This window comes from Cotesia glomerata, linkage group LG4 (genome assembly GCF_020080835.1).
Source record: "Cotesia glomerata isolate CgM1 linkage group LG4, MPM_Cglom_v2.3, whole genome shotgun sequence".
Taxonomy (NCBI): domain Eukaryota; kingdom Metazoa; phylum Arthropoda; class Insecta; order Hymenoptera; family Braconidae; genus Cotesia; species Cotesia glomerata.
This window is the reverse complement of record NC_058161.1, coordinates 20,396,516-20,410,295: the sequence shown is the minus strand read 5'-3', so window position 1 is coordinate 20,410,295 and position 13,780 is coordinate 20,396,516. Positions and strand designations below refer to the sequence as shown.

The following is a 13,780-nucleotide window of genomic DNA, read 5'->3' as shown; positions in this document are numbered from 1 at the left end:
CGTAATTAGCATTAAAATATTTTTTATAATTTTACAACAATAAAATTAATATAAATAAAATTCTATTAAAAAATTCCACAAATAAAAATTTTTAAAAAATTACAAGTGAAAATTTTTTAAAACATTTTTTTTATTGTAAATAATATATTTAAGATTTAAAAAAAAAAAAATTGACAGCTGTTAGCTAACTTCAGTAATATGAAAATAGAAAAAAATAATTAGTAAAAATTTTTTATTGTTTTTTTATTATAAAAAATTTTTTATACAATTAAAATAAAAATTGTTAAATTAAAAAAAAAAAAAAAAAAGAATTAATTAGAATTTTTTAAAGCATACTTTTATTGTAAATAATTTTTTTATTAAATTAAAAAAAAAACAGCTGTTAGCTAATTTCAATTTTATAATTTAAATAAATAAAATAATTTAAAATTTAGCGGAAAACTTTACCGTCAAAATGAAAGTTCACTTTACCGACACAATTTATTTTATTTACAGTTATAAAAAATATGTAACCTCAATAATTAGTTCAATAAATAAGTTTAACAATATATAAGCACAGTAATAATAAAAATAAAAAATTTATCAACAATAATTACCTCAAAATAATAACAATTTTAAATTATAATTTTCGAGAGTTTAAAGTACAGAGTTCGTTGACTTAAAGAACTTTAATAAAATGAAATAAAAAAATAAAATTTATATGTAGAGACTGTATGTGATATTGTTACAAAAAAAGTGACAGCTGTAAGCGACCTTTGGAACAAGTAATAAGTAACAAGTCACAATTATTAATTACTTGTATTTTTATTATTAGTTAACTAAAAATGATTTCTAACACCGGGTAAGAATTTTAAAATAAAATTTCACTTTTTTATATAAAAAAAAAGATATTAATTTAAATAATATTTTTTAGAAAACTTGCTGGACGTACATTGTTCATAACGGGAGCTTCCAGAGGAATTGGAAAAAGTATTGCGTTAAAGGCTGCTAAGGATGGTGCGAATGTTGTTATTTGTGCAAAGACTGCAGAACCACATCCTAAATTACCTGGCACTATTTACACAGCTGCTAAAGAAGGTAATTTATTTGTTTATTTATAATTTAATTACATGAAAATTTATTCAAAAGATATTTGATAATTTTAGGAATTTTTTCAGTAAATAAATTACGGCAAAAAAATTAACAAGTAGAAATTAAAAAAAAATTAATAATGCAATTTTTTTTAAATAATTTTTTTATTAAATAATGACTTTTGTTAAATTGCACTGTACTTTCTTAAATAATAGCGTTTTTAAAGATATAAGCTCATCCCGATGTTACACTCATCAAGGGCTTTCATTTAAGTACCTACTTGCATTTTTGATATATTTTCCATATTTACTTATATATAATATATATAAATATATGAAATATATGAAAAATTGATGTGGGTACTCAAATGAAAGGTCTCGATGAGTGTAACATCGGGATAAGCTTATATCTTTAAAAATATCATTAGTCGACAAGATAGCAATGTCAGTTCTTAATTACTGACATTTTTAAAGATATAAGCTCATTCCGATGTTAGGCTCATCAAGAGCTTTCATTTGAGTACCCACTTGCATTTTTGATATATTTTTCATATATACATAAATATAATATACATAAATATGAAATATATGAAAAATTGATGTGGGTACTCAAATGAAAGGTCTTGATAAGTGTAATGTTAGGATGAGCCTATATCTTTAAAAATGTCAATAGTTCACAAGATATAAAGTAGTTTCTTAATTACTGACATTTTTAAAGATATAAGCTCATTTCGATGTTAGGCTCATCAAGAGCTTTCATTTGAGCACTCACATGCATTTTTGATATATTTTTCATATATATATATGTAATAAATATAAATATATAAAATATATGAAAAATTGATGTGGGTACTCAAATGAAAGGTCTTGATGAATGTAATATCGTGATGAGCTTATATCTTTAAAAATAGCAATATTTCACAACATATAAGGTCATTTCTTAATTATGTATCCTGGAGACAATATTTTTCTTATTTTTTTAATGATTATAGATCATTCAATTACATTAGAAATTAATTTAGAAGATATTTAATAATCTTAATAAATTTTTATTAAGCAAAATTAAAAAATGGTCAAGTGATTAGTAAATTTAATTATGATCTTATATTAATTGTCAAATTAATTTAATTATAGTGGAAGAAGCTGGAGGAAAAGCTCTACCATGCATGGTCGACGTTCGGGACGAATCCCAGGTTCTCGCGGCCGTAAATGAAGCTGTCAGCAAGTTCGGGGGCATTGACATTGTGGTGAACAATGCGAGCGCTATTTCGCTGACACCCACGCTTGATACCGACATGAAAAGATACGACTTGATGAATAACATCAATACACGTGGTACATTTTTGGTGTAAGTTTTTTCTTTAATTTTCAACAATTTACATTTAGCTAAGGCTGATTATTTGATAAAATTTTAACTATAGGTCGAAGGCTTGCATACCTTTTTTGAAAAAAAGCTCGAATCCTCATATCCTGAACCTAAGCCCACCGTTGAGCATGAAACCCAAGTGGTTCCAAAGTAACTTGGCTTACACCTTATCCAAGTATGGAATGTCAATGTGCGCCATGGGAATGGCTGAAGAATTTAAAAAAGATGGGATTGCTGTTAACGCTCTTTGGCCTAAGACTGGTAAGTTTATTTTTATCATGAATTGCCATCCAATATTTCCATTTTAATATCAAAAATTTGATATCAGTAATATTTAATTGTTGTTTTGAAGGCAAAAATTCTAGCCCTAGTCATCAATTATTGATTGATTTTAATAATTTTTCTTTCAGCTATTCATACGGCAGCTATTGAAATGCTGACAGGTGGAGAAGGATTCAATGTGAGCCGTAAAGCCGACATAATGGCTGATGCAGCGTATGTTATTTTTTGCAAGGATAGCAAATCACTTACCGGAAGGTTTTGTATCGACGAAACAATCCTTAGAGAAGAAGGAATCACTGATTTTACTCCCTATGCTTGTAATCCTGGTAAATTATCATTTTATTTTTATTTTGATCGTATTTATTATTGTGGAATATAAATAGATAAAATATTGCTTTATTAAATAATGACTTTTGTTGAATTGCACTGTAATTCTTTAACTATTGACGTTTTTCAAGATATAAGCTCATCCTGATGTTACACTCATCAAGAGCTTTCATTTGAGTACCCACATGCATTTTCGATATATTTTTCATATATACATATATATAATATATATAAATATATAATAAATTGATGTGGGTACTCAAATGAAAGGTCTTTATGAGTGCAACATCGGGATGAGCTTATATCTTTAAAAATGTCAATAGTTGACAAGATATAAGGTAATTTCTTAACTATTGACATTTTTAAAGATATAAGCTCATCCCGATGTTACACTCGTCAAGAGCTTTCATTTGAGTACCCACATCAATTTTTCATATATTTATATATATCATATATATGTATATCTGAAAAATATATCAAAAATGTATGTGGCTACTCAAATGAAAGCTCTCGATGAGTGTAACATCAGGATGAGCTTATATCTTTAAAAATGTCAATAGTTGACAAGATACAAGATTATTTCTTAACTATTGACATTTTTAAAGATATAAGCTCATCCTGATGTTACACTTATCAAGAGCTTTTATTTGAATACCCACGCGTAATTTTTATATATTTGTCATATATACATATATATAATATATATAAATATATGAAAAATTAATGTGGGTACTCAAATAAAAGGTCTCGATGAGTGTAACATCGGGATGAGCTTATATCTTTAAAAATAGCAATATTTCACAAGATACAAAGTCATTTCTTAAATATGTATCCTGGAGACAGGATTTTTCTTAATAATATAGACAATTTAATTACAATGAAAATTAATTTTTCAGAGTGGAAAGACAAGTTAATGTTGGACTTTTTCTTGGACGAAGAAGACTTCCAATCAAATAGCCACACCGTTTTTGATCCTACAAAAAAACCAGCTCAAAATTCCAAAGACTTAAACGTCATTTTCTCCGCAATAAGAGCCAACTTATCAGCAGATCTCGTGAGAAGAACAACCGCGATTTATCAATTCAATATAACAGGAGACAATCCAGGAACGTGGTTCCTGGATTTGAAGACTGGAAACGGAGCTCTAGAAAAAGGAAAGCCGTCTCAAGCTGCCGACGCTATTCTGACCATGGAGGCCGATAATTTCTTTGATATGTTCTCGGGAAAATTGAAACCCGCGTCCGCGTTCATGATGGGAAAGCTCAAGATCGATGGAAATTTGCAAGTCGCTATGAAATTAGAAAAATTAATGAGCAGCTTGAAATCAAAGCTTTAAAATTTATTTTATATTAAAATATATATTTTGTAAAGGGTATTGTAAATTTTTATAATCAATTTTATACTTTGTTATATCAATAAAAGTATATTTAATTTTATTCTGAAGATTTTTATTAATTATAAATTTATAATAAATTTGTTGAAATTATTGTAGTATAAATTAAAAAAATAAGTAGCTAATTAGTGGAAGTAACTATAATTAAAATAAAATTATCCTTTATTAAATAATGAATTTTGTTAAATTGTACTGTACTTTCTAAACTATTGACGTTTTTAAAGATATAAGCTCATCCCGATGTTAAACTCATCAAGAGCTTTCATTTGAGTACCCACATGCATTATTGATATATTTTTCATATATACATAGGTGATTCTCTGTAAGGACGTCTTAAATCTGTACAAAATTCTCCGACCAAATTATTTTTGATTTTATTAGAAAAAAAATTAACAAGGGCTACAAAACTATAAGCTTAATCATAATAAATAAACAGCCGAATTAATTTTTGCTTTTTCGATATTTGTGTATCTTTTGCCATATAACATCACAGGGGACTGTTTGCCAGGGGACTGTTTTTTTGTTATCAAATTGAGAAAAATCAAGCAAACTATTTCAATGCATTCAACTTTTCAAGTTCTCAATGAATGTTTACATTAATTAGAATAATATTAAGACTTATGGATCGAATTTTATAAATAAATTATAAATAAAAATAGTTGCCAGGGGACTGAGTTTTGAAGTGGCCCAGACACATAATTCCAGCACAAACGGTGCTTTGACACTAAATAAAATGCCGATAAAGCGCTAACAGCCCTATGGTTATTAACTCAAGGCTAGTTAGGTCCTTATAAACCTTACAAAAGGTAAAATAACACGCTGGATTTTTTTTTTGGCTTTGAACTTCTGGCAGGGGACTGTTCTTAAAATGCCTGGGACAAACTTTGGTTTAATGAATTTAATGAAACAAATTAATTTTCGGTACTCTTTATTGAAGAAGATTGTTAGTTAACTAATTAAGTTTATAAACATTATGGACCAAATTATATATTATCGACGAATAACTTAAAATTTAATCTTAAAGTATTAATTTTGGGAATGGGACAGCCCAGGGGACTGTTATTTCGGTGGTTTACCAATTTATAGCAAAAAAACCAAAATTTATTTCATTTTAGTTTTCATATTGCTCAAAATAGAAATGTTTTTTTACTTTCGTAATAAATTTTTTTTAATAATAAAATAACAATTTTTCTAATAAAAAAATGCCTGGGACAGCAGAAAACATCCTTACAGAAAATCACCCATATATATAATATATATAAATATATAAAAAATTGATGTGGGTACTCAAATGAAAGCTCTTGATGAGTGCAATTTCAGGATGAACTTATATCTTTAAAAATATCATTAGTTGACAAAATACAATGTCATTTCATAATTATTGATATTTTCAAAGATATAAGCTCACATCAATTTTTCATATATTTTTCATATGAACATTTATACATATAATATATATATATATATATATATATATATAAAAATTAATTTGGCTGTTTATTTGTTATCATTAAGCTGATAGTTTTGTAGCCCTTAATTTTTTTTCTACACGGAAAAAAGTAAACTGTAATATTCACTCGGATCCCAGTTAATTTTTATAGTTTCAAACAGTAAAGTGGACATCGGGGTGGCAAAAATATAAATATTACAGAACTTAATGTAGAAAGTATAAAAGCCACAATTTATAATTTAATATCCAAAATAAGTGATTAGTAGCTGTCACTATAGTAAATAACAACTCTTTCATCTTAAAAAATTACAGTTTCAAACAGTAAAAATTGCCATTTCAATATATAGTCGATATTATGAGGAGAAGAGGAACTCAGATGAAAGAGAAGGGGGTCTCACTCTGGGAGAATTTAACATTTGAAACAGTAAAAATTATACTTTTAAAATATAGATTTTACCAGTCCAAGCAAGTCAATAATTACAGTTTGATTTTTAGCATTGCGTTTAAAATTTACCATTTTACTTTGTAAATATTGACGTTGCTTGTATTAGAAATTTACTAGCTTTATTTTATACTTTTTACATATCATAAGATCATTTTTTAGGTACGAAATGATAAATATCAAAGTCTGAATTGTTAATTATTATACTTAAACATTTTAGACATTTACATAGCGAATATTACTGTTTGAAATAGTATTTTCTTCCATGTAAAGAGTAAATTGTAACGTTTAAATGGTAAATATTATAATAAAGTGAAAAGTAAAATCACGATTTTACTGTTTGAAATGGTAATTTTTAGCAGTTGATAATTAATTATTATGAATCGACTGTTATTTATTACAGTTTACTTTTTTTCGTGTAAATATATGAAAAATTCATGTGGGTACTCAAATGAAAGGTCTCGATGAGTGTAACATCAGGATGAACTGATATCAATTAAAATGTCAATAGTTCACAAGATACATGCAAGTTGTTATGAAATTAGAAAAATTGATATTACATATTATTGAAAAATTGTATATTAAATATATATTTTGTAAAGGGTATTGTAAATTTTTATACTTTGTTATATTAATAAAACAAGAAAAGTACATTTAATTTTATCCTTAAAATTTTTATTAATTATAAATCGATAGTGGAATTTTTGAAATTATTGTAGTATAAATAAGCGGCTAATTGGTGGGAGTAACTTAGGAGGCCATTGGTTTTATTTTTCCGCTTTTAAAATTAAAATTACTCCAGTCACTCACCGACATCTCGAAAGCTCTGTCGCAATTTCTATTAAATTTTTATAATTTATTTTTTCACCTCGCTTGGTGATTAATTAAAAAAACTATTTTTTTTAATTAAAAATTAAAAAAAAGTTATTTAAGTAAGAAAATTATTAAAATAAATTTTAAAAAATATTAAAGTGAAAAAAAAAAGTTTCATTTTTTTTTTTTATTAACTTAATTAATTATTTATTGTAAAAAAAATAAAAATGTTTAAACGTTAATTATAAAGGCGGTTGTGTATCAATTTAAGACGTGAGTTTACTTTTGCCGGAGAATAACGGGGGTGTGCTGATCTACTTTTAGACTCGAGATTTAAACATACGTCAAACCCAATATAACACACGGCTTTTATGCTTTTAAAATCTTTATAACACTGTATTACCATTATATATGACGTTTGATATCTTAACTTTTATTTTTTTATAATTATTATCATTTTTTTTCCAATTATTAATCATAAAATATTTTTTTTGAAAAAAAAAAAATTAATTTTAATCTAGAAAAAAATTCTTGACCTAAAGAAAATTTAATTTTTGAAAAATGTGAAATTTAATTAAAGAAAGAAAAATTTTTTAGTTTAATAATTTTTTTACTCAAAAAAAAAAATGAAATTCTTCAAAATAATTTTTTTTCTGTGAAATTTTTATAATTTTAGAGAAAAAATTTTTTAATAATTTAATTTTTGAAAAAAATGAAATTAAATTAAAGAAAGAAAAATTTTTTAGTTTAAAAATTTTTTTAATAAAAAAAAAAATATAATTTTTAACAGATTAATTTTTGAAAAAAGTGAAATTAAATTTAAGTAAAAACAATTTTTTAGTTTAAGAATTTTTTTTACTAAAATTAAAAAAATAAAATTCTTCAAAATAATTTTTTTTCTGTATAAAATTTTTATTTCATTTTAGTTAAAAAACTATGAAGTTTTTATTAAATATAATAAATTTTTTTGAAAAAAAAAAAAATAATTTTATTTAAAAGAAAAATTTTTGACCCAAAAAAATAATTTTTAAAAAAAGTGAAATTAAATTAAAGAGAAATTTTTTAGGGGAAAATTTTTATTTCAGTATGGAATTTTTATAATTTTAGTAAAAAAATTGAAAATTTTTTTATTAAATATAATAAAAAAATTTTTTGAAATTTTTATTAAATATTAATTTAATTTTTCTAGATAATTAAAAATAATAATTCTAAAAAATGGAACGCAATTACCCAATGACAACAAGATCCCGTTCGGAGAACGATAGAATTGTATTTTACGACAACAGAAATTACTACAGCGAGCGACTACCAGACTTCCGCGACGAGCTTATATCCCAGGGGCTGTATCCACCAAGTCCCCAGTTGCAAAACAACCGGGCTAGAAGATCGAACTCTGTTTGTACGCAATCTGACCGACCTAAGCGGTTCCGATCGGGTGAAACTGGAAATCGACGACGAAACAGTATTCACGGAAGAATTACTCACGGTCCTACACCTTTAGGTAAAAAATTTGAATTTACCGCTTTTATTTAAGCATGCCGACATTTTGATATACCACCCGCCATCTTGTCGGGCGGAGAAAATTTATGAAATTCTGCATGGAAAGAAGCAATAGAGGAAAATTACAGTGTAAAAAGGAATAATTGTTGTTTAGAATTTAATTAGGCGGAATTAGAAAATTTTTATAATTTTTAACTTCCCGCTAAGAAAATCGAAGATTTTCAAAAATCGAAGATTTTCAAAAATCGGGAAGTTATTGTTTTCACCCCGTTTTGCAAAAATCGAGTTTTCATCAGATCTCGACGTTTGAAGGTCACAGGAAGCTTCCCTGACTATCCCCGTGAGGTTGTCACGGTGTCTGTATGTCTGTGTGTGTGTGTGTGTGTGTGTGTGTGTGTGTGTGTGTGTGTGTGTGTGTGTGTGTGAAAGTATGTGAACCGCTCATAACTTTTGAACGGCTTGACCGATTTCATTGTGGTTGGTGCCATTCGAAAGGGCTTGACCAAACTTAGATTTTGAAAACTATTTGGACCGATTCAGATCAATAGATTTTGAGAAATCTTCAAAAAACTGAAAAATAATTTTTTTCAAATGTGGTTTTTTGGAATAACTTTTAAACGGCTTTATGGTTAAATTCCAAAAACTAATCAGCTCCTAATCTCGAAAAACCACGCCGATCGCCACCAGTCCGGTCAAAATCGGTTGATTCGTTCGAGAGATATCGTGAACGAAAGAAAACCGAAAAAAGTGTTTTTTCGGAATAACTCCGAAATTCCTAGCGCGATCAATTCAAAATTCAAGATTCTTTGTAAGGCTTAAAAAACTGCGTCGAATGCTGCCAACCGCGTGAAAATCGGTTTATTCATTCAAAAGTTATTGCGGTTTAAAAATTCAAAAAATAGTGTCTTATCAAATCTCTATCAGACTTTTGAGCTCGAAGAGCTCAAAAGCATAGGAAAGCAATCTCTTTGAGCTCGGAGAGCTCAAAATAACCCATAAATTGTATTTTTAAGCTCGAAGAGTTCAAAAACATCATTGGTGCAATTTTAAGTGCCTAAGTATGGAATTAGCGGGAAGTTGCAGGGATGGCCTTCAGGGTCAACCGTTTTCCTAATTTTTTTTCATTGAAAAAAATTTAAAAAAAATACAATTTTACGTTAACAAAATTTTAAAAATTCTTCAGTGCAATTTTTTAATAATATTTTTTTGAACTTATAATTTTTATTGATTTAAAAAATCAAAAATTTATTATATGCTAATTTAACTATCATTTAATTAATTAAAATTAAATTAGACGTCAGAAAATTTTTATAATTTTTTTTATTGAAGAAAATTAATTTAAAAAAATTGAAAGAAAAAATTTAACATGTAGAAAATTTGAAAAATTTTGTGCAATTTTTTTAACTTATAATTTTTATAGATTAAAAAAATTAAAAATTGTTAAATGTCTTTTTGTTTTAGCATTATTAATTGATGAAAATTAAATTTTTAGGGGACGGAAGAAGAGCCAGTGTGAAGAGAAAAGTATCTGCAAGACGTTCGAACAGTATTAACCGAAAAAGCTCCACCCGACTGTCCAATACCAGCAAAACTTATCATTATCCTCCGGAAGAAATGATAAACGACGATCACAAGATAAAAGTCGTCGAAAAGTCGCTGATGGAATTGGAGCAAGCGCGAAAGCAACGACAAATAGTCATTATTATTTTGGGAATTTTTGTTATTTTAGTGGTTACTTCAGTGTTAATTGTTATTATTACACTTACTCGCAGGTCATTTCGCACATCTATCGCCACTCCTTTGTCTTTGCATCATAATTATTCTGGTAAGAAGACTACACTTAAAAAAAATGAAGATTTTTGTGACAAAAAATTAATTTCTGGGAAATTTTAAACAATTTCATTTCTCACAGTAATTTTTTTGTTAAAAAAATTATTATTTCTTCAGCTAAGAAATAAAATTCTCACCAAATTAATTTCTTATAACAAAAATGTCCATCATTTTTAAAAATAAATTTCTTCTCTCAGTACCGAGTTCCTTATTTTTATTTTTTTTTTTTTTTTTTTTTTTTTTTCTACGGCTTTAATCAATTTTTGTTTATATTTTTCAGCACGGCAAAATGAGCTGAAGTGGCACAATGCTTCTCAATCGATGACCAACACTTCAATACCACCTTAAATTAATAAAAAAATTATTTTGAATGTTGTTAAGTTATTAAATGTGATCACGAGTTAATGAGAATCTTGTGATAGTTTTTAATTTTGGTCCGAATATTTTTTCAATATTTATGAAGATTAATTTTTTTTAAGTATAAGTTAGTTATTGCATTTAGGACGATAGTTTTAGTAGGTGGGGATTAATTATTAATAGCGACTGAAAAAAGTGTTAATTATAACAATTTAAGAAAAAAACTCTGTAAAATTTATAGAAAATATTGGGATGAGGTTATATCTTTAAAATATATATTATATACATGACATAATTAAGAAATGTCCTTTTATCTTGTGAACTATTTACATTTTTAAAGATATAAGCCCACCCCGACATTACACTTATTAAGACCTTTCATTTTAGTACCCACATGAATTTTTCATATATTTTATATATTTATAAATATTATATATGTATATATGAAAAATATATCAAAAATGCATGTGGGGGCTCAAATGAAAGCTCTTGATGAAAGTAACATCGGGTTGAGCTTATATCATTAAAAATGTCAATATTTCAGAAATGACCTTGTATCTTGAGAACTATTGACATTTTTAAAGATATAAGCTTATCTTGATATTACACTTGTTAAGACCTTTTATTTGAGTACCCACATCAATTTTTTATATATTTCATATATTTATAAGTATTATATATATTTATATATGAAAAATATATCAAAAATGCATGTGTGTACTCAAATGAAAGCTTTTGATGATTGTAACATCGAGATGAGCTTATATCTTTGAAATATATATTATATACATGATATAAATAAGAAATGACCTTTTATCTTTTGAAATATTGACATTTTCAATGATATAAGCTCATCCCGATGTTACATTCATCGAGATCTTTCATTTGAGTACCCACATCAATTATATATATATTTATAAATATTATATATATTAATATATGAAAAATATATCAAAAATGCATGTGACTACTCAAATGAAAGCTCTTGATGACTATAACATTAGGATGAGCTTATATCTTTAAAAATGTCAATAGTTAAGAAAGTACAGTGCAATTTAACAAAAGTCATTATTTAATATAGCAAAATTTTATTTATTTTTTCACAGTAAAAAATCCGAAAAATTCAAATTTACAAAAAAAATTTTCACATGTGATATAAATTAATTATGCTGAATCAAGTAATGCTTTTTAATTAATTACGATACATATTTAGTAATAATTAGACTCAAAAATTACAAATTAAAAATAAAGTAAATTTTACAAACTTTTCTATAAATTTTACAAAACAATTTTCTTTAAATTTTTTTACACCTGCAAAATAGCGTCTACCTAAAACAAATTTATTTAATGTTTGTATATTGTATTATATTAAATAATAAAAACAATATTAATTCACATATATATATATATATATATATATATATATATATATATATATATATATATATATATATATAAAAATATTTATTAAAATAAAATTATACAAGAAACTTTCTACATATAAAGATTTTTACAGATAAAAAAATCACACCCTGCTTAAAAGGGACCGTAGAGAGTTACAAAAAAATCATAAAAAATTCTTATCACTTATAATAACAATAATAATAATAAGTAATTGATTTTGCATCAACCAGGGTTATGTTTAAACGCATAACAATCATAATCGTTTAAGATTTATTAATCAGTCGATTGCACCCTGCCTCAAAGGGAAGTATTTTTTTTTTTTTTTTTTTTCAGTAGATGAATAAATAAATATAAAAACTTAACGATTAGAAAAAGTAATAATAATTGTTAAATTATCAATATCGATATCGATTCAGTCTCAAAGTAGTTACACCCTGCTTAAAAGGGATGAGATATGGTGGTCATGCTTGCTCAGCACTCCTTGTTTTAAAGGAACCCCCGCTGATTGTATTTTTTTTTTTTTTTTTTTTTTTAATAGATAATAATTATATCATTTTATATTAGTTGTTTTTTTTTGACAGTACAAGGTGACTCTATTAATTCTTATCAAGTCGGTACTTTATCAAGTTGATATAGTTGTGTGGAAATAATATAATAATTCTATTATAGGCAGTAAGTAAACAGCCTAGGAAATTTCTCGAGGTTAAATTGCTCTGAATTAACATAAATAAATAAATTTTAAAGACTTAATCTTTGAATTTTACTGTGTTGATGTTTAAAGGTCAATTTTTGTTGGTTTAATTTAGAACGTAAAATTTAATTGTTTATTATTTTTTGTAGGCTCGAGAATTTTTTTTTCAGTGGAATTTTTCTCATTGGATTTTTAATTTATTTGTTAGACGAAATAAAAGAAAAAATTAAGGCATTTTTTATGAAAAATTACAGTTTAAAATTGTAATTTTCACTTATTTTGTAAAAATAAAATTGTGAAATTTAAATATTAAATTTAAAGATGGAAAAATTAATATTTAAAGTTTGAATTTTTAATTTTTTAAACTATAATTTTTGATTATGTTAAAATTAGCCGAAATTTAAAAATTTTAGATTTCTTTAATTAATAAAAATTGTAAGTTAAAGATAAAATTAAAAAAAAAACTTTAACAGAATTTCGCAAATTTTCTAAATGGGTGATTTTCTGTAAGGATGTTTTTCGCTGTCCCAGGCATTTTTTTATTAGAAAAATTGAAAGTAAAAAAACATTTCTATTTGAAGCATTGAAAACTAAAATGAAATAAATTTTGGTTTTTTTGCTATAAATTGGTAAACCACCGAAATAACAGTCCCCTGGACTGTCCCATTCCCAAAATTAATACTTTAAGATTAAATTTTAAGTTATTCGTCGATAATATATAATTTGGTCCATAATGTTTATAAACTTAATTAGTTAACTAACAATCTTCTTCAATAAAAAGTACCGAAAATTAATTTGTTTCATTGAATTCATTAAACCAAAGTTTGTCCCAGGCATTTTAAGAACAGTCCCTTG

At 25.7% G+C, this 13,780-nt stretch overlaps 2 protein-coding genes across 3 annotated transcripts; both read left to right on the top strand.

Annotated features, from left to right (window-relative positions):
* The first annotated feature begins 560 nt into the window (after positions 1-560).
* LOC123263835 (hydroxysteroid dehydrogenase-like protein 2) lies at positions 561-4,435 on the top strand. Its single transcript, XM_044726864.1, has 6 exons — positions 561-841; positions 914-1,077; positions 2,205-2,418; positions 2,492-2,697; positions 2,847-3,044; positions 3,942-4,435. Exons 1-6 carry the CDS (start codon positions 825-827, stop codon positions 4,379-4,381), a joined length of 1,239 nt encoding a protein of 412 aa, XP_044582799.1. The 5' UTR covers positions 561-824; the 3' UTR covers positions 4,382-4,435.
* A 2,848-nt stretch (positions 4,436-7,283) lies between these two features.
* LOC123263860 lies at positions 7,284-10,929 on the top strand. Of its 2 annotated transcripts, XM_044726895.1 has the most exons (4): positions 7,284-7,416; positions 8,333-8,644; positions 10,136-10,468; positions 10,754-10,929. In XM_044726895.1, the coding sequence occupies exons 2-4, from the start codon at positions 8,359-8,361 to the stop codon at positions 10,819-10,821; spliced, it is 687 nt and encodes a 228-aa protein (XP_044582830.1). In that variant the 5' UTR covers positions 7,284-7,416; positions 8,333-8,358; the 3' UTR covers positions 10,822-10,929. The 2 variants fall into 2 exon arrangements, with proteins under 2 accessions (XP_044582830.1, XP_044582831.1); XM_044726896.1 differs by lacking the exon at positions 7,284-7,416 and having other exon boundaries at positions 8,317-8,644.
* Positions 10,930-13,780: the final 2,851 nt, after the last annotated feature.

Bases quoted from the DNA above. Each gene is read 5' to 3' on its own strand.
- LOC123263835 (XM_044726864.1), top strand. The intron at 2,698-2,846 runs GTAAGTTTATTT...TTTTTCTTTCAG, and splicing joins CGCTCTTTGGCCTAAGACTG to CTATTCATACGGCAGCTATT. The intron at 3,045-3,941 runs GTAAATTATCAT...TTAATTTTTCAG, and splicing joins TCCCTATGCTTGTAATCCTG to AGTGGAAAGACAAGTTAATG.
- LOC123263860 (XM_044726895.1), top strand. From the start codon at position 8,359: ATGGAACGCAATTACCCAATGACAACAAGATCCCGTTCGGAGAACGAT. The intron at 8,645-10,135 runs GTAAAAAATTTG...TTAAATTTTTAG, and splicing joins TCACGGTCCTACACCTTTAG to GGGACGGAAGAAGAGCCAGT. The intron at 10,469-10,753 runs GTAAGAAGACTA...TATATTTTTCAG, and splicing joins TTTGCATCATAATTATTCTG to CACGGCAAAATGAGCTGAAG.